This window comes from Scleropages formosus, chromosome 8, assembly GCF_900964775.1.
Source record: "Scleropages formosus chromosome 8, fSclFor1.1, whole genome shotgun sequence".
Taxonomy (NCBI): Eukaryota; Metazoa; Chordata; class Actinopteri; order Osteoglossiformes; family Osteoglossidae; genus Scleropages; species Scleropages formosus.
This window is the reverse complement of record NC_041813.1, coordinates 15184067-15208525: the sequence shown is the minus strand read 5'-3', so window position 1 is coordinate 15208525 and position 24459 is coordinate 15184067. Positions and strand designations below refer to the sequence as shown.

General features: G+C 43.7%; 1 protein-coding gene across 2 annotated transcripts; it reads left to right on the top strand.

The window, feature by feature from the left end:
* The first annotated feature begins 389 nt into the window (after nt 1-389).
* On the top strand, nt 390-24403 carry grid2ipa (glutamate receptor, ionotropic, delta 2 (Grid2) interacting protein, a). 2 transcript variants are annotated; one of them, XM_018754550.2, is made up of 20 exons: nt 390-436; nt 7978-8250; nt 10030-10115; nt 11644-11713; nt 13427-13720; nt 14189-14340; nt 14418-14555; nt 16123-16223; nt 16314-16461; nt 17540-17853; nt 18335-19252; nt 19352-19439; nt 20467-20556; nt 20713-20909; nt 21003-21158; nt 21734-21820; nt 22168-22297; nt 22930-23048; nt 23604-23768; nt 24142-24403. In XM_018754550.2, exons 1-20 carry the CDS (start codon nt 402-404, stop codon nt 24211-24213), a joined length of 3633 nt encoding a protein of 1210 aa, XP_018610066.2. In that variant the 5' UTR covers nt 390-401; the 3' UTR covers nt 24214-24403. The 2 variants fall into 2 exon arrangements, with proteins under 2 accessions (XP_018610066.2, XP_018610065.2); XM_018754549.2 differs by having other exon boundaries at nt 18323-19252.
* Nucleotides 24404-24459: the final 56 nt, after the last annotated feature.

The window sequence follows — 24459 nt, the reverse complement described above, 5'->3', positions numbered from 1 at the left end:
CCCTTCCTCTCTCCCTCTTCTTCTGTCTCCTCTTGGTCCTGATCTACCCTCTGCCAGTTCTGCAGTTGCTCATCTGCGCTCACTGATCCAGGAGATCCAAGAGAGCGTGGAAGATGAAGACGGGAGAGCAGAACAAAGAGATAGAGGGTGGATTTTTCGAGACTTAAGGAGCAGATACAGCTTGGCTACAAAGATGCTGATTTCAGCTTACTATGGTGTGAAGTGAGAGGAAAGTTAGACAACTTGTTTTCTGATCTCGGCTACCTCTTCAGCAGCTGGTCTTGTCTGTCTGAGGACTGCCACATCGTTTCTGTTGAAACGATGTGACGGCAGACGACCATCCGAATCTCTCCTCGTGCTTCCTCTGAGAGAGAACTGCACCGCCGGGGCACAGTGGAACGATGGGCTGGGACAGAGGATTCTCCCGCCGTTTTCGGTACGCTGCCACGCTTTGCTCTTGAATGTCATTGCCCTCACTGTGCTTGGCAGTCCATGTTTAGAGTGCATGTTGGAAGGTGAAAATATTGACCAGACCATTATGGAACATTCTTGTATTGTAATTTTTTTTTAAAAAAAAAGGCCATTACTTGAAATGTTAAATACGTTTAGATATGTAATATATTTAATAGCTGATGTTCTACTGTTAGGTGGGAAGTGTTACCTGTGTTTATGAAAGATGAGTTCTCATGAGGAGTGGGGTGCGGTGGTGCGGTGGGTTGAACCACAGTCCTGCTCTCCGGTGGGTCTGGGGTTCAAGTCCCGCTTGGGGTGCCTTGCGACGGACTGGCGTCCCGTCCTAGGTGTGTCCCCTCCCCCTCCGGCCTTAAGCCCTGTGTTACCGGGTAGGCTCCGGTTCCCCGTGACCCCATATGGGGCAAGCGGTTCTGAAAATGTGTGTGTGTGAGTTCTTGTGAGATGAGTTCATTCTCAAATTAAAAATGGCAAGGTATTTGTGATTTATTTTAAAATTCAGTTTGGCATAAATTTTAAGATGGCATAAACAGTTGGAATAATATGCAGATTCATTGAAACACTTGTGACAGATTTCAAAGGGCCTGTTGTGTTTACTCTTTATAGAGTATGTCATTTTTGGGAGCAGCTCACTGTCTCTGTACTGTCTAGAAGCTACCATGGCACTTGATTCTGAGAAATACTGTATGCGTAATTTTTTTTAAATCTAATCACTGATTTTTTGCTAAAACAGTTTTGCTTCCCATTTTTCACTTTTGTTTTGATGCATAGCATTATAGTCAGGCCGTGTTTGACGACCAACTGAAAAATTAGGTTAAAATAACCTAGGTCAAACAGTGTAAGAAATTAAACAAAAGTTCTCTTTTGGTTTTTTTGCAAGTTTAACCTGTTTTTTAGATATTCAGTTCATGCACAGAATATTTTTTTAAACATTTAGGCACTTCAAAAGGCCAATAATTAGGATATCTATGTTTCAATATTTGAAATATGGCAAATGACTTTAACACAGCCGGATTGTACACCTGTGAAATTTTTGTCAAGGTGGTCATAGATAGCGAATCCATAATATCTAAAAATCCATGAGGGTTTGTGTTCATTGCCTCTGTGTTAAGTGTCCCTCCGACTTTGAAATCCTGTTTTTATTTTTAAATTTTTTTAATAATTTTTTTGCTATAATGGTATTGTCTATCACATATCTGTAGGAAAGCACAAAAATTGTATAAGTAAAGGTTTGGCAAAAAATTTAAAATACTGTATTTTGCTTGGTGTGTGATATCTTTCCTCTTAGGTGGTTCGTCCTTGATATACTCTCCCTACTGCACGTTTAAATATAGAACCCTCTTGACCTCATTCTAATTGAGGGCAACTTAGAAACTTAATGAGTTTTAAAGCCACAAATCATTTCAGCTTCCATTTCCACAGTATAAAAGAAAGTTTTTGCTCTGAGGGATCTCTCATTTTTCTTTTGTGGTGATAAACATGTGAGTAAGGGGGTTATTCCTGTAAATGTTTTTCATTCCACATAAACCACACTGTGGGAAGTGTCTGTCCTTGAAGTAATGTAAAAAAGGAAGATCCTAATTCAATGTCGGAAAATGATGTGGATACATGCATTTTTAAAAAAATTCTTCAAGTTCTTTTTAAGGGGGTTGCAGTGGTGCAGTGGCGCAGTGGGTTTGACTGGGCCCTGCTCTCCGGTGGGTCTGGGGTTTGAGTCCTGCTTGGGGTGCCTTGTGATGGACTGGTGTCCCATCCTGGGTGTGTCCCCAATCCCTCCAGCCTTATGCCCTGTGTTGCCAGGTTAGGCTCTGGCTCCCTGCGACCCTGCATGGGCCAAGTGGTTTCAGACAGTGTGAGTGAGTTCTTTTAAAATTTTTTTACAGATCTTGTAATCTGTAGTTAAATCACAGACATTACACCAAGGTGCTGACCTTCTTGAACCAGGCTGGTCTTCATCCATTCAGTGATGGGGGATGTTCAGTATTTTGATATCTTCACCATTGTTATTGTAATTTTTTCACTACAGGGGTTTTTCATGCTCTGTTGGAGTTCATGTTTAACACTCAACATTTTGCTGTGCTTATACGCTGACAGTGTTAATCAGAGAACACTGATTAATAAAATGTTTTTAGACTTTTGTTTTAGCAAGAGATATTTGCAGTAAGGGGGTGCGGTGGCGCAGTGGGTTGAACCACAGTCCTGCTCTCCGGTGGGTCTGGGGTTCGAGCCCCACTTGGGGTGCCTTGCGACGGACTGGCGTCCCGTCCTGGGTGTGTCCCCTCCCCCTCCGGCCTTACGCCCTGTGTTACTGGGTTTGGCTCCGTGACCCCGTATGGGACGAGTGGTTCTGAAAGTGTGTGTGTTTGCAGTAAAATGTGTTAAAATTAAGCCTGCTGTGCACACAAAACTTTAATGGCAGAGAAGTGGAGTTCTGTGTGATATTAGAAGATTTTTAAGTTGCTGCTCTTTCAAAAGCAATTTCAGAAACAGGCTGTAACATCTACAGTAGAAAATTTGATTGGTGTATGTAAATATCAAACACCACAAAAAGCTATATTATGAAATGTTATTATTCATATTTGGTAAAATATTATGCATATACATTTTGTGGTAGAAAAAAGTGGTTCTGAAATTAGAACAATGTTTTGTCTGTGCATTTGGGGTACGTTGTCTGGGGGATATTCTCTATCCTTTAGGTTTTAAAATATGCTTATTTTTCAGGGATCAATTAATCTCAGCTGAGGCCTTTTGTTAAGGCCTCATTCTGTATTAGTGTTAGTTGAAGAGTTGATTAGTTGAGTGAAAAAGGTGTGTTGGGGAAGCAAAGGAGGGTGCAGTCAAGTCCTTACTTACCTTGCTGCTTTAAAGTGCTGAACAGACCAGAGACCTTGTAGGTCTTGGTCACTTTATGGTCATTTTTGCATTTTAGAAACTATTTTCACCTCTTGCATTGTGCAGCTCTCCCGGTCCACAGTTACCCGCTTGTCCCAGAAAAGTGTGGATGCTGCAGAGGTTCTGCCATGCTGTTCCAGTTTCACATGGGCCGACCTTGCAGATCAGCAACACATCCACAGAAGTACAAGCGGCAGTGGCCTGGTTTTCAGAGGTCTGCAGTCATATCTTGGTCAACAGAGGGATATCATGCCTTTGTGTTTCCCTGGAAGGTTTAACCCACTCAATGTTCCCATCATATAAAAAAGAATACATTCCAGGACATGTAGCTCACACCTGCTATGCACCAAACAGCCAACAGGTGGCAGTACAGCCTGGCATCCTGAGAAGAACTCTGAGCTGTAGAGCTGAGATTGTTCCTTAAACAACACTGAACAATATAAATATGAAAATGTACAGCAGAATCCATTTAAACGCATGAGCCTGCTCCCCCCCCCCCCACTATTGGATTTTATCCTGTTTCCATGGAGATCACAGCGGTTGGAGCTTGTTTTATTCTCACTGGCTGTCTTGCTTGAAGCTCTGTTTAGACATATGTCGATGTATGGTAAACAGACCAAAGAGAAAAGTATTTTTTATTGTGTTTTCAAACTGTGGCAAAATATACGGAATCTTAGCTGATACGCTAAGTAACCTGGGTTTGTTTATTTATTTATTTATCTATTTTAACTTTAGAGTGTTTTAATAGCAGAATGATCAGGTGCTTCTATTTCAGGTTGGATGGATGCATATGCTTCTTTCTTTTTAAAAGTTCTTTCTCCATATCATTATAGGAATGGTTGTCATAGCGACTGGGTCTTACAGATGATGTTTTTCTTTTCTGAAACAGAGTCAGGAAACAGTGTCAGGATATGCAAGGGACTCTGTGACTACATGGGTAGGCATAGAGCGCAGTGTGTTTTCATCACCCTGCGCTTAGGTTTATTTTCAGCCTCAGTCACGGCACCTCAGTGGAAATTAGGCCAGATTGTGTCTAGTCACAGGCACGGATCATCTTGACTGCACACTGCAGGCTTGTGTCAAACAACCCATCTTACAAACAGCCTAATAATTGTGAACCTGCTCTATGTTCTTTTGAAATTTTTGAGTTTTTTGTTTTCTAAATGACAGATATTCTGTACATTCCCTATACTCGTTTCCAAATATTTCAGTGAATGCTATTATTATAACTCTTTAATGCTTGGCATTATTTTTTTCAGTGATTTCAGTATGGGAAATTACTTAAGCAAATCTCTGTAAATGACAAATTCAGTTACTTAGAATCTGATGTTTTTCCTGTACATGTTATAATTTACCATATCCAGTTTCAAATGCATTAAAAATAATAACAATTGAGTTATTTAATATTGAGTAATATTGAGCTGTCAGAACTACTTTTTAATTTATTTGCATGCTTGAGGTTCACTTCACTCTTAAGTTTTTAAAGTATAAACTTTATTGAACCCTAAAGAAATTTTATGATTCTACAGGAGAACACATACAGCACACTAATGACAGAAGACACTGGAATAAATAAATGATCACACTGGTATTAAAAAAACATGTATTTAATTGTATCTACTATTTTGTATATAATACATATAGTATTGTATGTATAATGTTTTAAAATATAATTTCATGTAGATGCAGTAGTTGTACAAATAGGTGGGTCACAGTTTGTCCTTTCTTTAAATCCAAAGGATGGTGCCCTTGATACCGACAAATGTTCTTTACACAACTTGAACTGTAAGGTTTTCAAATTTTAGCTTTGAGGCCAGTTAATTTCTGCAGCATCATGTTTCCGATTGGTGTGATTATTTTTTTGCAGGTTCTCCAATCTGCTCAAGGGCCTGTCAAGAGTTTCAGTATTTCACCTGTAATCGCACACACACTACAACCTCTTGTCTCGAGCAGGGATGCAGCAAACTGGAGCCTAACCTGGCAACACAGGGCTGGAGAGGGAAGGACCACACCGGTCTGCCACAAGGCACCCCAAGCAGGACTCAAACCCCAGACCTACTACACAGTAGACCCTGGCCAAACCTGCTGCGCCACCATGCCCCCCATCTGTACTCAGTCACTCCTAATTACGCAAGCCTTTTTTTCTGCCCATGTTACCAACCAATATAATTACACAGCATGTTAGAGACAGGAAGGTGGAGTTGGGGCGTGTGATGAGAAGGGATGCAGAATTAAGCAGGCAGGTGAATGACTAGGGCTGTTGATGAGGATAGAAGTGTGTTTAACTAGACAAGAGGATGAGGTCCCAGCAGGCACCATGTTGTAGTACCCTTGATCAAGGTACTTACTCTCAATTGACACAGTAAAATATCCAGCAGAAAAAATGGATAAAAGTTGTAATTCCCTTTGAAAAAAGGCATAGGCTAAGAAACAATACTTGGAGCAGTGGGTAATGTAGAATTTAGAGCCATTGATTTGCAATCAAGGGGCTCAGGTTTGAATACCCACTCCTGCTGTAGTACCCTTGAGCAATGCACTCATCATGAACTGATTCAGTAAAAATTACCCAGATGTGTAAATGAGGAAATAATTGCTCAATAAGTCACCTTGGACAAAGGTGTCAGATAAATGAATAAATATTAAGAAAAATATGATTTTTTTAGGTTGCTTTTCATGTAGCTGTATCCCTCTTTGAACTTCAAGTTCGTGACAGACTGAATATGTGGCAGGCTCATTGCATAGCATTCATATTCCTGTTGTGTAAGGTGAATGCCATTGTAATTGTGTCATTTTGTGTACAAGTAATTATTTTTGTTGCAAATAGTTTTTGTTTCAAGTATGCCAGGTGGCATATGATTTTTTGGTCTATCACAAGTCCTGTGCCAGTAGAATTGCTCTATGTTCCTGATTCTTTTTACAAAATTCACTGAGTGGGAACATTTAAAAAAATCAGAACCACTTGAAATGTAATGAATTATTGCAGCAAATATCCTGTGTGTGCCTTGTACATCTTCCTCATTCAGTTAAAGTGCAGGGTATTTATTCCTTTACTATACCTTCCCACTGCAGCCATTGGATATTCCAAGCGCTCCCAATCTGCAAAGCGATACAGGGTGATTAGGACTCAGACGAAAAGGCCCAAAATCCCTTTTATCTATCAAAGGAGTGTCCCTTTTCAATCTCTGAGGTGCATATTATAATCCATATCCACTCTTGAAAGGATATTTTAATTCCAATGTTGACAGTTGTAAAGTAAATCAATCCAAGTATGAACATTGTGTATCGCCTAAAGTAATGTATTTATTAAAATGTCAGTAACTACCACTATTTAATCTTGCTGTTATTCCCACCTCTATACTTATATTACTTAGATGTACTTCTATGCATCACTGTAATTATTGATTGCCCTAACACTTTGATGTTGTCCTGAATGTTGAATGTTATGTGCGTTCTAGACATGTTTAATAGCTTTTACCTGATGAACTATTGAAATTCTTTCACCCTGGGCTGGTCTAGACCGAACTCTGTGTGTGTGTGTGTGTGTGTGTGTGTGTGTGTGTGTGTGTGTGTGTGTGTGTACGTACGTACAAGACGCAGGCCCTGTGGTCACTCTGTTGAACCACACATACTTGAACTACAGGTGTGCGCAGCTGAAAACAACACGAGAACTTGTTATGAAACAAGGAGTAAATTTTGTTGTGTTCTCATGTCCCGCTGTCTTGTCATGCAGTAGGCTGCCTGCCCACGTTGCCGTCTCATTATAGCACACACTTGCAAACAGACAATGTGCTTTGGAGAGAGAGAGAGAGAGAGAGAGAGAGAGAGAGAGAGAGAGAGAGAGAGAGAGAGAGAGGGAAGGAATGTGGTTGAATCAGTGGATGTAACTGTACAGCTCCCACCCACTCACTCCCACCCACCCATCCAGCAATCAAATCTTCACTTGGGCTCTGACACCCAGAGCAGGCATCATGGGGGCACCGGAGACTGCCTGCGTGCTCTCAGTCCCAGGACTGGGGGCTGGCCGCCTCCTTCAAAACCCAGCTAGGTCCTCCTCCTACCCTCACATCCACCTTTCCCCCACAAGTACGGGGAGCAAACGGAGATAAACCAAGAAGCAGAGGCGCCGTGCTTTCCAAGTTCCTTTCACTTTGTCCTCCTTACTTCTGCAGAGATTTACTGCTGCTCTGGGATAGAAATTTTGTCTTTATTATTTTCTTTTTGCATTCTTATTCATTGTGACTGATTTAACACCAGAAGTGGGATACTTCTGCTCATTATGGATGCTATACTGACCTCTCCAGTCCCTGTTTCTAAACTTCTCTATTACTTTCTTTTTTAAGAACTATGACAGGTGTTTTGCTTTGGATTTTGGTCATTTATAAAATGGTTACGAACTGCTTTACAAGATATTTTGGTGGCACATTTAGTCGTGCCTGATTTGGCTCTGTCTCGTTGGAAATGTCAACAGAGTCACTCTTCAGCTGGCTCAGCTAACGGCGTGCTTCTGGTAGTCCATCACCAGGGAATCTCTGGCAGCAGGGCATCCCGCTCCCTCTTTTTCTCCCTTTTTCCTCCACTCTCTGATGCGTCGTGTCCTTGTGTCATGTTTACCAGGATCTTCATTCCCAAGAAGCATCGTCAACGCTTTGATGAGGTGGTCTCCCAAGGCCTTATCCAACGCATCTGCCGCGGCCGCAGCCTACTTGGGCCAAGCCAGAACCGGTTGCGCCGGAGCCGCAGCGAAGACCACCCAGAGCGGTTGCTGGTGTCCACACGGGCCAGCTCTGTACCCCGCTCAGCTGGGGAGGAAGGCCCACCACCGCCCCGGGGCCTGAAGAAGACCACTTCCCTGCTTGTGGGACACTCTACTCCTTCACTTGGCCACAGGTCAGTGCTTCTTCCATCTTCCAGCTTTTCCACTCTCTAGAATAAGGAGTAAACTCCCAGGAATGAGGAAATAACCTTTTTAGTATGGGGAATAAATACGTTTTCTAGAGTAGGAAATAACTTTTTCAGAATGGGGAATGACCTTTCATGCATAGGAATAAAGTTGGCTAATTGGTCAATAACTTTCTGAAGTGGAGAACAAATACATTTATTCAGTGGGTGGGAAATACAGAAATTGGTATTTATAGTTCACAGTGATATATGTAGGACTCACACTCTACAGGTGAATGGTACATACATGGTACATCTTGCTCAAGGCTGCTACAGCCAGAGGTGGGGATTGAACTTGCAACCTTTGGATCTACAGGCAGTAATGCTAACCACTACACTACCAGCTGTCCCCCCTTGGTATACACCACAATGTTATAAGTGACTACTTAGATTGTCTGTTAAATGAATAAAAATAATAGGTAATAATAATAAATTATAGGTGTTAAAATGATTTTTGAAATGGGGGTCGCTCTGCATTGCGTAGGTCACTTGCTGTAGAACAGTAGGATACGGCAGAGTGAATATCCCAATAGAGACACATGGCTCTCTCTCTTCAGTGCCACTGATGACTGGTATTACCCCTTTGATAATAGACGGAGAGTCAATTCAGGACTGAAGTATAGCCTTTGTGTAATGTCTCCGTGTCCCATGCCAAGACTTGCAAACTAGAACACAAGAAACTCAGTGAGCTTATTTGCTGAGAAGACCTTTGTCACCACATAAAGCTGCATAGACACTATCACCACAAATCCTGTTTTATTTTGTAAAACTGTGTTGTTAGGTGGCTTTGCTATGGTGATTCCTCATTCAGAGTTTATTTTGATCGTTTTATATTCACGCAGTTGATGTTCGTGTGCTGCATTCTTATGTGATGTTAGTATCACAGTTCTACCATGTAGGCAACAAGTTACAACAAGAATTAAACAGCTCTCTTGTTCAGATTACCCACAAAGGGCTGCTATGTAAAATGAGCTCAAAGGAGGATCACTGATAACTTTGGGGTGGTAGGGGCAGTGAGCTAAATCTACTTACCTCTTTTTTGTAGTTTCATCCAGAGTGATGCCTCTAAATGGATAAACATGCCACTAATAGCACTGCATTGAGCAGCTGTGGCACATGTAAGGAAGACAAAAACAACATCTTTTTGGGACAGCATTTATTCCCTTCAGCTTTTCGTGTGATTATGTAACATTTTGCCAGGAGGTGGTATTGTGGAAATACAGTACAGTAGACACTGGGAGGCAGGCAGGCAGGCAGGCAGGTGGATGGATGGGTGGGTGGGGTGGCTGCGACAGGTATTCCTCCTGGACTCGTTTCTACTGCTCAGCTGTCTTTAGCCGTGCAGGAATCTGGCAAACCACACACATCTTATGTCCTAGAGATACAGGCGTGTATGGGCACTCACCCTTTCAGCAGTTAACATCCGCCAAGTCCCTGCAATCCAATTCAAGTTCATCACTATCACCCCCCGCCCCAGAGGAGGGAATGAGGTTGTGCGCAATACAGAATAAACTCCCTGCAGGATCAAATTTTCTCGTTCCCTCTAAATTTATATTCTGAGTTGTACATTACCTGGTCTGTAGCTTGTAGATGACTGGTGAACCATAATATTCAGGACTGGAAGCAGACAAGGACCAGCAGGTTGGGTTTAGCAGTTTAAAGTAACTGGACATCCCAATGCAGCTGTGATTCTGACCTTTTGACTCCTTTTGACATTGTCTGTCATAGAACTGTACGCATCTACAAAGGGAACAACAGCTTTGGCTTTACATTACGGGGACATGCGCCAGTTTGGATTGACTCCATTATTCCAGGTAAGCCACATCTCCGGTACACGGTACTTCATTTAGACTGTGCATGCATTCCAAATAGGCCTATTTGTAAAATATTATTACATACCACTTAGGGCTGTGGCTGTGTTTGCCCTTACTTAGTGGTGTCAAGATGTCATACATGGTCACATTATCTGTACCATATAAAGGCGCTAATTGTACATTACACAGCGGGAACTGTATTCAGTTGTGCATGCCTTTTTGTTGTTTCCAGACCTTCCTGGATCTCCTCACTGAAAGCCCGTGAATGATTGTATGCATTTGTCACCTCCTTAGAAGTCAGTTTGTTCTTTTTCATTGCAGAGACTTAGTCACCCTCCCACTCATCCTTCCACGTTTCATTTGTCCATCAGTGTCACGGGAACATGGTGTGAAACTGCCGTGTCGCATGACATTTCAGAATAATGACCAGAATTGTACCCATATTATTTATAGTAATATAACTTACAAGATTCCTTTTTATACAGGTATGTAAATATAATGTTCACATTGCTATAAAACACAAGAGAGTGCCCTGGATATCTGCTGTTATTGTGGTACAGTTTAAATTTACATCAGGTAATAAATGTTTAATTTATTCAAGAGATTGACATTTTCAACTTTAAATCAAAAACTTTGTTTGTGACTCATATTTTATGTAGAATTTCTGAGCAGTTAGTGTTTAGTCCTAATAATGCTGACACTTTAGCCGTACAACACAGTGACTATGGTTGGACCTGGGCACCTTACAAGCACCCTGTCTGCCACACTAGAGTTAATTTGGTGCTCCCATTTCGATTTAGCCGCAGACTGCTATTTTTGGACTGGCAGAGGGTTTGCAAACTATGTAACATGGATAATGTTTCCCTCGTGTCTGAAATGGTGCTCTGCCAGGGAGTGGAGACCACTGACCCCTCATCACACCTGGGTGATGCTGTTCTTCGTGTGTCTGATATTTTTTGTCAGAAGCTTTTCTCACCCAGGTACACAGACATGCTATATGCATGAATTCACTGGGTTGGACATAATACAGTAAAACCCTATGGGGGAAAAGTTTGTCTAATTGGACCCTCTGAGAGTTGATTCAGCTCTGCTGATTTTACTGTGTTTGCTCATTGTTGGTTAGTCATCATGTCCATTTTTGCATGGGGCAGTGTAATGCTTTGAAGTGAGGGCAGCGCACCAGGAAAATGCACTGGGTAGGACTGATGGAAGCACTCCATGGTACTGTGTGGTGGAATAAAGGATGATGGAGAGCGTGAAACAGCACAGAGTGGGAGGTGCCGTGTGTTGAGCAAGTGGACGGCGAGGCGGTATCCACGTGCTACCATACTCTCTGAGCTGGCATTGACTCGAGCTCAGCAGGGTGCAGGGGCACCTGCGTCGAGAGCTTGCGGCATCATGCGGTCAGACAGCAGGAGCACATTCGTCAGGTGTCAAGAGTGGAATTGCAGCGTGGGAAGGAGCACGTTTTCAGAACGTACAGCGATATCTACATCTTCACCCTACTTATTTTTTTATTCTGCCACAGGGAGTGCAGCAGAGAAGTCGGGACTCAAACCCGGAGACCGCATCCTGTTCCTCAATGGACTAGACATGAGGTGTGGACTATGAATAATGGAGGACTATGATGGATATTTTTTAAGCGTTTTGGGAGGTTTCGAGTCAGTTGTTGGGTTTTGCAGTCATCTATAAGGAGGCATTTGGATGTATGGCATACTACCCAAAATTGGCAGTGTCATCTTTCATTTGAAATTTCTTTTTGTATTGATAGGAATACATTACTCATATTATTCATCTTATCAAGATTCAGAAACTACTTAATTCTACAAAGAATATTAACTTTAGCCATAACTATAAACAGACAATTTCTCTTTCAGTTTGGAAACTATCTCTATGGGTGCTGAGATTTTCATCTGTTTTGCACTCACATGTTCTACCAGTTCAGCCAACATTTCCAGTGTTTTTGTAGACCCTCTGAAATGTTTATGGGCAGGTTTTTCCCTCTCAGTCCTGGAGAAGGTAGTTGTATGAGTCATTGCTGAATCGTGGTGAACACTTTCCCACGCTCTTACATGTCTTTCAACTCATTCAGCAGCGCTTCTCGCTGCCCCAGGCTGGTCTGAGAGGGTGTTCTCTCACTCACATCTGCACGTTAATTTTAGTGCAGTAGCACACAATGAGAGAGCATACTCCTTCTAGCTAGGCATTAGAACAATTAGAATCCACTCTTTTTTTTATTCAATAACTGAAGTGACAAGACCTCACCACTTCCTGTTCAGTCTTCAGAGTAATAAGATCCAGCCCCATCCAATTTAGCTATTAGAGTAAGGAAACTACCGCAGTGGTTTTCAACCTTTTTTTAGGTTTTAGGGGTTTTGACTGCACCCTCAAGTCACAGATCCTCTTCTGTGGCACAGCTAGTAAGCTGGTGAGTACTGCTAGTGAACTACTTGAGCAGTTTCCCAAAGGAGACTTAATCAGTGCTGTATTAATGAGTGATAAAGCACCTCATTATGTCTCTCGGATAAGTCAACACGTCATCTAATGAAACTGATTACATTTTTGATGGTGGAACTGATGATTATTTGTTTACTTTAGCTTAGTTCTTAATTTATATGGACCAATAAATAAGAGACATCTGTTCAAGAAAATTATTAAATCTATACTGTAGTAAATACTTATCTGTAAAATTTGCATGTTCTCCCCATCTGTGTGGGTTTCCTCTGGGTGCTCCAGTTTCCTCCCACAGTCCAAAGACATGCTGTTCAGGTTCCCCCATAGTGTGTGAATGACACAGAGAGTGTGCTTCACTGACATATGGACGAGTGACCCATTGTAAGTAGTGTATCTAGCAGTGTAAGTCACCTTGGTGAATAAGGTGTGTGGGCTGATACAATAAACTCTGTGTAGTGTTAAGTCGCTTTGGAGAAAAGCGTCTGCTAAGTGAATAAATGTAAATGTAAAATTTATGTTGACCATAGAGATGATAAAGCCAACGCAAAATGACTGACAATCTTATGGTAGCCGTTGGCACCATCAACAGCACCCTTGATGTCTTGACATTAAACCATTCAAGCAATGAGACCCCCCTCTCTTCTATTCAGGCACTAAAACAGTAAGACTCCACCCCTTCCATTTATCCATTAGAGCAGTAAAATCCTGCCCCTTCTGTTTAGCCATTACAGTGCCTCCCTTACCATAGTTGTGAAAGCCAAAAGAGGCTTGCTTTCAGAAATGAACGCGAAGGGACTAAACCCCATCCCTTTAATCATGAAAGCAGTAAAAGACTCATCTGCCTCTTTAACCGACAGGAACTGCTCACATGAGAAGGTTGTCTCCATGCTGCAAGGGAGCGGTGCCATGCCCACTCTAGTGGTGGAAGATGGGCCAGTCGCTGAAGCCATGGTGCCCTCCGAGGAGGAGCATGGTGGCGGCTCGCCGCGCTCACATTCCCCGCTGCTCAGCTCATTGCAGTGGGTGGCTGACATTCTTCCCCCCACAGTTCGGGTGCACGGTCGCACCTTTGCCCAGCAACTGGAGCACCTGCTCACACCACAGGAGCGCTACAGCATGTGCAAGGCCCTGGAGACGTTCTTCCAACACAGGTGGGCCTCACGCCTGGCGATCGAACCTGCCAACCACATAAGTTTAAACAGCGGCACGATTTTATAACTCTTCTTCCCCTGCAAAATCTTTTTTCTTGACGTGTCTCTCCCTAGAATCCTTGATGAGGATGATGAAGGTGTCAAAAATATGACCTGTAGAGTGGTGGTGTCCTCACATGTTCCTTAATGCTACCTTTCACTGTCATTCATTCCAAATACGCACTAAGCAATTATAAAACTAGTTATTGGGCTGTTATTAGTATTTGCTTTTAAGACCATTAAAGTAACTAGGTACCATCTTTTCAGTGTCAGTTTGAAAATTGATTGTTTCTGAGTTTGCTCATGAGCGTTGGTTGGAGTTTTACAGAATTCTGTCCATGGTTGGACTTGAACTGATAGATGTCCTATATGAGACAGGGAAACGGGGTGTTTTGAGGAGTTACAGTAACTCTCCCTCTGATGGGTTAGGAATGTAGACACACTGATCGTGGACATCTTCCCGCTGCTGGATACCCCGGCCAAGCAGGTGCTGTGGCAGTTCATCTACCAGCTCCTGACATATGAGGAACAGGAACACTGCCAGCATAAGATCTCTCGGTTCCTGGGAGTGAGGGCTCCAGGTATGTTTGTGTGTGTGGACTTTGTGTATGTGCTCTGTACCCTCTTGAGCCTTCCTCACTGACAGGCTTCTCCCCAGCCCCTCCTGCAGAACCCGAACCTGCTCCGGAGACCCACCGCCGTAGCAGCTCCATGCGTGTCACTGGCACATCTTACAAGAACATTATGCGGGAGAGGAGCTTAGATGACTGCATCATTGGCACTCACCTCGGCATGGGTATGACCTGCTCACAGCCAACGCACAGGGCCACCACTTGGGTTGGTGGTGCCCCGTGACAAGAATCAGTCCAACACCCTTTAGCACTTCTCTCCCTATGTTAATAAAGGTACACATACATACATGCATGACTATAAAAATGTATTTTATAGATGCATCGAGATCATGAAGAAGGGAAAATAAAATTTCATTTTGTTATTTTTATGTCATTATTTATGGCAACTTGTCTGTGACATTATATATGTATAGAAATTTATACTTAATTTACTTAAAACTAAACTTACTTTGTGGGGGTGTGGTGGCGCAGCGGACTTGGCTGGGTCCTGCTCTCTGGCAGGTCTGGGGTTCAAGTCCTGCTTGGACCAACAGAATGTTTACCACAAAGCTGCAATGTTGCAAACTTGCAAAGGCACAGCTGGTGATGTGTCATACAATGTTTATATAAGACAACAGATATTTTTCAGTTTTCCAACAAAACTTTTCAGCATTAAGCAAGGTTTTTTTTTTTTTTTTTTTAACTTTTTTCCAAGATTGTCACTTGTTTTTCGATTTTAGCAACATCTGGCACTCCCAAATTCTGGTATCTGTTTTGGTGGTTACCTAGGTCCCCATAATTACTAAACTGGCCCTGACTCTGCACCCCGACATGCATTCCCAGCAGCTACTGACATTCAGTCTCTACCTGAACTGTTTGTGGTGTCACCTTCAGGGATGACACAGCCGTCATTGGTGTTTCAACACACTCATGTCTCCATCGGGTGGATCCCGGCACATCTCCTGGTGTTTAAATTGCTTTATTTCACCTGTTGGGGGACTACACCTGAAGCCCCCCCATTGTGCTTCATTATAACTAGGTGATCATTAATAGACCTTGCACATGGGGGTTAAGGTGGAAAGTGATAGAATGAGAAGGGAAATAGGACTTCTGCCCATGTGTCATCTTTGCTTAATCTGCTGGGATTAATTAATAATGTCCCTCATTAAGATAAAGCCTTGTTAAAACTCTGCTTAAATTGATTGGAGTGTCATCTCACTCATTCATTGTTGTCCCAAGAAAATAAAATAATTTTATAAAATCGCTGTTCCTCATAGAAAATTTTTTAAAAAACTTTATTGAAATTATTTTACCTTTAAAATAAAACTGTGTTAGGGGTGTTGAAATATGTATAGATGTTGTGCCTTCAAAGGAAAGAGTGTTGCAGGAACCAAGATTCACAGGCCAAGCTGATGCATAAGGAAGGATTGTGTTCCCTCAGAATCTCGATTCCAAGGCATTGTTCCGTTAAGCTTTTATCCAGAGCAGCGGCACCATGGAGGGGGAGTTACATGCAGAAAGTGTTATGTAAAGGAAGCCGATTCGCTATACTCTTCGCTCTAATTGGAGTGCTACATTTTCTCGAACTCTCCAAGGTGCTCTCCCGTTTAAAGCCTGTCCTAGTTTTATTGGAATCTCACTTTACCGAAGTTTTTATGGCGCTCAAACTGTAAAGTTTGTGCTATGTTGGAGTCGTGCATGTGTATGTGTGCTTTTGCGGTTTCCTCCTGCGACCCCTCTCCCTGCCCACAGGTTTCCACATGGAGCCCCCAGAGGTGGGCATGCGGCTAGCCCCTGGTGAGAGGCAGTCCGGAGACGGGACGTCTCTCCCAGAGACGCCCAACCTCACCAATGTGGGTAACACCTGCCCCAAACCCACTGACTTACCCTCCGAGCACCCCCCCCAACCCCCCCACATGGTCTCTCTTCCTCTTCCCCCACAGCTTTCGGCTGTGTACGCTGAGCTAGAGAATGCACATGTGGGGGGCAAGAGTAAATCCCTGAAGAGTCACTCATCACCCCTCGCAGACACCCCCACTGATCCGGAGCCTGCAGCCCTCACCCGTTCTGCCTCTGTGCGAACTGCCGGAGGTACAACCTCTGACCTTTCCCTGACTCTCAGCCTCTCACATACTGGTGGATAAATAAACTCTTTGAGTTAGTCAGTAACAGAGTGTAAAATGGCGATGTAGCGCGGCGTTGGCGTGGTTTACTTACTGTATGTGGATTTGCAAGTGGGACAATGCCCACGGCTAAATGACAGAATGGCAAACACATTATATATTTAGACTGCTTTAGTTCTTTCCTGTGTTACTGCAGTGTTTTTTTCTGTCACTGTTCGTTGAATGTTTTGTCATGCATGTGAATTTTTTGTCATTAACTGACAAATATGGTGGTGCAGTGAGTAGCGTTGTTGTCGCACAGCACCCGGGTGCTGTCACAGCACTTGGGTTTGAATTCCGTTCAGTCTCTGTGGAATTTGCATGTTCTCTCCATGTTTACATGGGTTTCCTCCAGGAGCTCTGATTTCTTTCCACATTCCAAAAACATGTGTTTCAAGTGAAATGGTGAGTCTAAATTACCCATAGTGTTTGAAACTGAGTGTGTGTTTCCTTGCTCTGGTGTATGGATGAGTTATTGTACTTTATTTAAAACTGTAAGGAACTCTGGATGAAGCGGTGTCACCTAAATACTTAGTAGTATTCATTGTAAGTCACTTTTGGAGAAAAGCATCTGCTAAATTAATAAATGTAAAGTGTTGAGGTAGTGGGGGGACAGTTGGTAATGTAGTGGTTAGAGCTGCGGCCTTTGGATCCAAAGGTCAGAGGTTCGATCCCCATGTCTGGCTGCAGTACCCTTGAGCAAGGTCCTTACCCTAAATTGCTCCAGTGAAATTACCCAGCTGTATAAATGGGTAAATAGTTGTAATGTTAACATTGTAAATTGCTTTGGAGAAAAGCGTCAGCTAAATGAATAAATGTAAATGTTGAATGTATGCTGCTGTAGGTATTGCTCCACCTATCAACTTTATCTATCTGACTGTCTAGCAGTTTGTCTGCCTGTCTTTTGGTCTAACGTGCTTCTCTTTAGACATTTTTACAAAATGAAGAGACTTTTTAACATGTGATTCTTCCATCACTTCCTGATTATCACTGCCTGTGTTGTGCAGGACGCCGCCAGTCGGGCCCCTCCCTGTCATGGCAGGAACCCTTGCCCAGCCCCCCATGCCGGTGCTATCCACCAGGGGTCCCCTCACAGGGTAGCGCAGAGTCCAACCCATACGTCAGCCTGGATAGCCCCATGCCCTCGCCAGACCCCGAAGACTACCCCCCGAGCCCGCAGACCCGGCGTAAGCTGTTTACCTTCTCACGGCCCCCCCGCAGTGGGGACACAGACAGGTTCTTGGATGCTCTAAGCGAGCAGTTGGGTCAACGCGTCACCATTGTGGATGACTTCTTGTCACCGGAGAACGACTATGAAGAGGTACAGTTCTGTGTTGATCACATTAGCATGATGACGGAACAACAGACTTCATTTACTCAGGGTTATACTTGGAGTGCAGAGGGCTGCAGGTGGCATAGTGGTTAGAGCCTGAGGTTTGAAATCACAGGACCTGGCTCTGAATCCCATCTCCTTTTTCAGTACCCTTGATCAAGGTAGTTATCCTGAATTGATACAGTAAATAATACCCTGCTATATTAATGGGTAAATCAGTGCAAGTAGCATAACATTGTAAATTGCTTTGTAGAAAAGTTACTGAATGAGTAAATAATAATAAATCTGAAAGAGGTTTCTGCATGCAACCTTTTCCAGTCTTTTTTTAAGAGCCACAGATAATGAGATGGTTGCTTCCTTTGACCTTAGAGCTAAGTCATAAGTGTATAGATTGCATTAAGGTTGAGCTGACCTCCAAAGGACAGCAACTAAACATCAGTAGTGGCATTAATGGCAGGCGTCTGTCCAGATGAGCTTCCAGGACGAGGACGAGCCTGCTTTCCTGCCCCAAGAGATGAGCAGCCACAGCGAGTATCAGAGCAGCAATGAGGATGCCAGCTCACTCACCTACTCCTCCAGCTCTGAGCACATCATTCCCCCGCCCCCACAAAGCCCTCCTCCGCCGCCTCCTGTGCAGTTCAATGACCCACCCATAGCCATTGGCTTGTCCCCAGAGCGGGTTCTGTCGGCTCCCTTGTCTTTCCGACGGCACATGGTGGCCCCGCCTCCACCTCCGCCACCACCCCGTGCCATCCTGCCCCACAGACAGTCCCTGCACAAGGTGCTGCCCACTAGGGAGGAGCTCCAGGCACGCCACGCCCACCAAACCCACCAGACACACCAATCCCTCCCATCTGTCCTGTCACCACAGATCTCCCACATGCTGCACCAACAGTCCCGCCCACAGCCCCAGTCTCTGCCCCACCTCTCACCACAGCATCTTCATCGAACTCACCATCTCCACCCCCCTCAGCCTATCTACCAATCACAACAGCATGCTGCTTTTCAGGCCCAGCCCCTTCAGCACACCTACCAATCACAACAGCACCCCGGTTTCCAAGTTCCGCCCCCTTCGTCTGTTTACCAATCACAGCAGCATCCCGCTCTCCATGCCGAGCCACCTCAGTCTGCCTACCAATCACAGCAACATCCAACTCTCCAGGCCCAGCTTCCCTACCAATCACAGCAGCATCACATTCATGAGACTGAAGATGATCAGCCCAACTACCAATCACAAATGCCACCACCACCTCCACCCCTGCCCCCTCCCTGTGAACCGCCTCCATTGCCACAGCCGGCAACCAAGCATGCCGACTCCAACCACATGAGTGTGAAACGTCTGCGCTGGGAGCAGGTGGAGAATTCAGAAGGCACCATTTGGGGACAGGTGAGTATAACACACACACTGGTCTCCTCTGAACGTGATCCAGAGTGACTGCAATGTCCTACATGATAAAAACACCTAATGATGCTCTTTGTGCTGCAGCTTGGGAAGAACTCTGATTATGACAAGCTTAGTGACATGGTGAAATACCTTGATCTGGAGCTGCACTTTGGAACGTCAAAGAACAGCAGTGAGTACACCTTTTGAGATGATGAGCGTTGGCTACAGAGGATGAGAGCCCCCTGTTGTCTGGATGATGTAAATGCAGCTTGCACCATATTTACTTTAGACTTTGAAAACACACACACACACACACACACACACACACACACACACACACACACACACACACACACACACACACACACACACACTTTCTGAACCGCTTGTCCCATACGGGGTCGCGGGGAACCGGAGCCTACCCGGCAACACAGGGCGTAGGGCCGGAGGGGGAGGGGACACACCCAGGATGGGACGCCAGTCCATCGCAAGGCACCCCAAGCGGGACTCGAACCCCAGACCCACTGGAGAGCAGGACCTGGTCCAACCCACTGCGCCACCGCACCCCCCACTTTGAAAACATCTTTTTGTATATTTGACCTCAACAAATGTAGATAAAATTAAACAAAACTAATAGGTGGGAAAAATAAGTGTCAAATTCTTAGTTTTATCAGCTTAGTTTCTGGAAATGTATTAACATTTAAATTTATTCATTTAGCAAATGCTTTTCTCCAAAGTGATGTACATCTCATAGAAGATGCAATGCGTGCTTAACATTAACAGAAAGAGAGACTTAGATGCAGATGCGTGATTCTTAAGCGCAGTTAGTTTGTTTCTTACCGCCATATGAATCGATGTACATCACACGAGTAGCTGTACAAGCGTATAGTTCAGTGTAAAAGTTCTTTGGTCATCGAGTGTGTTTTGTTATTTTCTTTCTAGTTATTGTCTGTCAACACTTTTGCAAATTCAAGTTTTGTTTTTGTTGACCATCTTTTTGCATCAGGCTTAAAGTCATTTAAATGGCCCCTGTTTCCTCTCTCTCTTGCTCTCTCTTGCTCTCTTTCTCTCTTCTTTTTTTCCTGTGTTTCCTGACATCCAGCATGTCACTCATGTGACATCCTTCACGCTGATCCATTTTCGCGTTGCCATGTCTCATCTCTGATTTATCCCAGTGCTGGCAGCACGTCTCCTCATGGAGCGTCGAAATCTGTCAGTGTCTCTTCCAGAACCCACCCTACAGGGTGAGAATTTCAAGAAGAAAGATGTTATCGAGATCCTGTCACACAAAAAGGCCTACAACGCCTGTGAGTATTTCCGAACACATCTGCCTTTGGGTCACCAATTCACCTGGGGTTTATTTTCTCTTTTTGAATTTCTCGGCAGAACCTCAGGGTATGCCTGACAGGGCCAAGTTTGCTCCATGCTCAGCGGTAGTCTGCTCTGTTCCTTCTACCCCACAGCCATCCTGATTGCTCACCTGAAGCTGTCCCCCTCTGAGCTGCACCATGTGCTGATGACCATGAGCACAGACCGGCTTGAACCATCACACATCAAGCAGCTGCTTCTCTATGCCCCTGATGAGGATGAGGAGCTACAGTACCAGCAGTTCAGTGGAGATCCGTCGAAGCTTAGCGAGCCCGACCAGTTCATGTTTCAGGTATGTGTGTGTGGTATGTATATTAAACATTATTAAATATGAAACATTCTAATTCCTTTTTATTTCTCTGTGTGTACATGTAATTACATGCAGATGCTGTCAGTGCCTGACTACAAGATACGACTCATGAGTCTCCACTTTAAGAGCACTCTGCAGGAGAAGATGGAGGAGATGAAGGGGGCCTACGAGTGTGTCTACAAGGCCTCCCAGGAGTTGAAGAGTAGCAAGAAGCTGGCCAAGATCCTGGAGGTGATCCTGGGGTTCATTGTTAGGACATAATTTCTGTACGTTTTAATATCAGGGCTTCATCTCCCAAAGGTTCAATTTTGGGTCCTTGCCAACAATTTCCTTATTCTTCTTCTATTATCTGTGTGCACAAGTGTCAAATAGACGAAAGAAATGAAGCTCCAGATGTCAGCTGTAATCATTTGAAGACAGGGGCTTTGAGTCACATTCTGTCACTAGATTGGCCCCCAACTTCCTGTTGCCTTCTTCAGTGTTTTGAGATCTACAGAGATAATGGATGATTGATAAATATTGATTACTGAAATACTACTGACTATCGAAGGACTACTGATTACAATTCTCTGCTGCTATAGTATTTATTTACACTACTTTAGAATCTGTTGCTATATTTGATTGTTTGTTGTTATGTATGTTGAATGTCTGAAGGAGCATCCACCATGACATATTCTTTATATGTCCAAATATACTAGGCTATTAAAATTATTGCTAATCTTATCTAATGTATATGTCATAAGGTGGATTTTGAATTGAAACCTTCATCCCTCATGCCCCCTCTCCATTTCACTCTCTGTCCACAGTTCGTGCTTGCCATGGGGAATTACCTAAACAACGGGCAGCCCAAGTCTAGCAAAACCACAGGGTTCAAGATCAACTTCCTCACGGAGGTGTGACCTTTGGGGTGTAGAGGAATGTCTGGTGTCTGAGAGCTCATGTTGAGCTCCATGGCTAATACTGAAATTTGATTACAAATGTCACTCAGTGTACTGCTGCAAATAATTATAGACCATGTTTTTTTTCATAATCAAGCAACACACTTAATATAGCAAACATAAAAATTACAATGAAGCATAATTTATAAAAAATGACTCATTATGATGCTGAATGGTTTGAGGATGGTAGGTGGTGCTGTATGGAACAGCAGATATGGCTGTTATCCACAGAGAACACTTGTAATGGAGGATGAGATTGAGTCCCCTTTGACTGATGCTCACATCATTCTGCTGTCTTCTAGCTCAGTACTACAAAGACAGTTGACGGCAAGTCCACGTTCTTGCATATCTTGGCCAAATCACTGAATCTGCACTTCCCTGACCTTCTGGGCTTTGCCAAGGAGCTTCCAACAGTGCCACTCGCTGCCAAAGGTGAACACTAAATTGACTGTGAAGGAAAATGTGGATGTTTTCATGGAACACAATCAGTGCAATTTCTCTAAAAAACTTTATTGACTTTACTTTTGAAGATTAAAAAGGCCCTGTGTTAATAATATGGATGGCCCTTGATCTATTTGCGGGATAGGTCTGTAAAGCCTCAGATATATTCTGGGTGTTCTTTACTGCCGTCTGTCATTTAGTGCACTCCAAAACAATCTGACATTTTTGAAGTGAATTAAAAACAAACAGGAAAATGCTAGCCTTCCAAAATTCATGACACAGTTGTTTGTAATATAAGTAGCAAATGTAGCTGAAACCAGGTGAATCAGTTTTACAGGGTAAAAAAAGTCCTTGCATTTGGTCTGTGTTAACACACACACACACACGTCTACAGCTTGTCCCGAGCGGGGTCGCGGCAAACCAGAGCCTAGTAGCCCGGCGACACAGAGTGCAAGGCTGAGGGGGGGACACACCCAGGATGGGACATCAGTCTGCCGCAAGGCACCCCAAGCAGGACTCGAACCCCAGACCCACCACACAGCAGGCCTCAGCCAAACCCCCTCCATATTAACATTGATATTTTAATTAATGATGTTTGCTTTTCTACCTTTTTCCCCTTGCAGTTAATCAAAGAACAATGACAGCAGACCTAAATGACCTTCACACCACTATCCAGGACATCAGATCTGCCTGCCAGAGAATGCCTCCCACGGTAGATGACCGCTTTGCGGTGGTAATGAGTGTATCCTTCCTCAAGGCTTTGTCCCAGTAGCCTAATGGCAGCAGCAGGTACCCAAATGTTGCCGGCTCAATTTGCAGAAGGTGACTGGTGCTGTGTTCTTTACGAGACACTAAACCTGAGCTGTTCCAGCAGAGATACTGAACTGTATGAATGGGTAAATGTGTAATTTGGTTTCAAGAAAAGTGTCAAACACCCTAATAATAATAACAATGACAAAAATAGGGTCAAAAAGATTCACTGAATGGTCCCTGTTACTAAAATAGTATCAGTCTCAAGGAATCCACACACAGAAATAAATTATGTGCATTATGTGCACCTGTGATCTTGTCTCCTTGTCCACAAGCAGTTCAAGTTCAAGTTTCAAGTTCATTGTCATAGGTACAAGTACCGTGTACAAGTATCATGAAATTTTTCTTGAATGCTTCTCCGCAGACTGTGAGCAAAAACAATATAGAAGAAATACTGCACAGTTTAACCTTGCTGTACAGTAGCTGTGCAAATGCAAATCTGCAGGAAACAGGTTGGGCCATGTGCTCCTTGACTGCTGTCTCCCAGGGCTTCCTTGAGAACACGCACCCTGTGGTACAGTCACTCGAGTCCCTGCAGCAGAGAGCCATGGAGGAGTTTAACAAGGTGGCATCCTTCTTTGGGGAGGACAGCAAGGCTACCACCACGGAGGCCTTCTTTGGGATCTTTGCTGAATTCATCACCAAGTTTGAGGTGAGCAGGCATCTCACAAAGTCCTCCAGTCATTGCTGTCAGGGCTAAATTTTCACAGCTTTAGCTACATTCTGACCATTCATCCTCTGTGTTAGGATAAGCCTAGCTCTGTCATTTCCAAGAGGTTCAAAGAGCATTTCTCTGGAATCTATAAACTGCACATGAAGTGCTTTGTGTCCACTGAACAGATGCTATCCAGGGAAGCGAGACCTTTAACTTTCCCTAACTAACTCTGCACTGTTCCCTGGGAGCTGTGTTAATAGAAAGGAGAAAGATACTGCTGGCTCTTTGGGATCTGCTGCCCATGTATGTCTGTGTGTGCATGTTTGTGTGTGTGGTTCATTTCTCTGTCAGTTTATGCGTTGTATTGCAGAGAGCACTCAATGAGAATCAGGCTTTGGAAAATCCCAGAAGCCCCCGCATGGCCTCCCCCCTGGCTTGGTGAGAGTGGACCCCTCCAGACAGTGCCCAGAAGCCACCCTCACACCACTCTGGAAGCTATGAGTCCTTACCGTGGCACGTCACGAGAACAACAGCAAAACAGATTTGGATCAAAGGACCTTCCTGCATTTTGAAAACACTGACTGGTACCATAAACAATGTGAAACATTTTATATTTGGTTAAATATAAAGTGATGGGGGAAAAAAGTAACATTGTGAAAATGATAACAAAAGAATTTTCAGAATGTAG